Below are 328 nucleotides of genomic sequence, written 5' to 3'. Positions count from 1 at the left end.
CAGACGGGGGACGGGACCATCATCACGCAGCGCAGCTCCGGCCGCTGCCACGTGCCATCGTGCGTGAAAGCAGCGGCACAAGGCGTGGTGGAGAACCAGTGCCAGCATGTCAAACTGGCCCTCAACTGCCAGACCGAGGCCACCCCGCTCGTCCTCAAGAGCTCGGTGCTCAACTCCATGCAGGCTTCACCCGAAACCAAACAAACCCTCTGGCAGCTGGCCACCGAGCCCACGGGGCCGCTGGTGCAGCGCGTCACCAAGAACGTGCTGGTGGTGAAGTGCAAGGCCAGCGCCAAGCACAGCCTTGGCTACCTCCACGCCTCCTTCG

At 64.9% G+C, this 328-nt stretch overlaps 1 protein-coding gene across 1 annotated transcript in view; it reads left to right on the top strand.

Moving 5' to 3' along the window:
- LOC104463640 (chromosome unknown open reading frame, human C2orf42) overlaps positions 1 to 328 on the top strand; it is a gene marked incomplete at both ends in the record, with an annotated part of 799 nt that overhangs the window by 273 nt on the left and 198 nt on the right. The window contains 1 exon segment of the mRNA XM_010076049.1: positions 1 to 325. This exon segment is cut by the window's left edge and continues 22 nt beyond it. Within this exon segment, the coding sequence (XP_010074351.1) occupies positions 1 to 325 (325 nt within the window).

This window comes from Pterocles gutturalis, unplaced genomic scaffold (genome assembly GCF_000699245.1).
Source record: "Pterocles gutturalis isolate BGI_N339 unplaced genomic scaffold, ASM69924v1 scaffold10328, whole genome shotgun sequence".
Taxonomy (NCBI): Eukaryota; Metazoa; Chordata; class Aves; order Pterocliformes; family Pteroclidae; genus Pterocles; species Pterocles gutturalis.
This window is presented reverse-complemented; position numbering and strand designations above follow the sequence as displayed.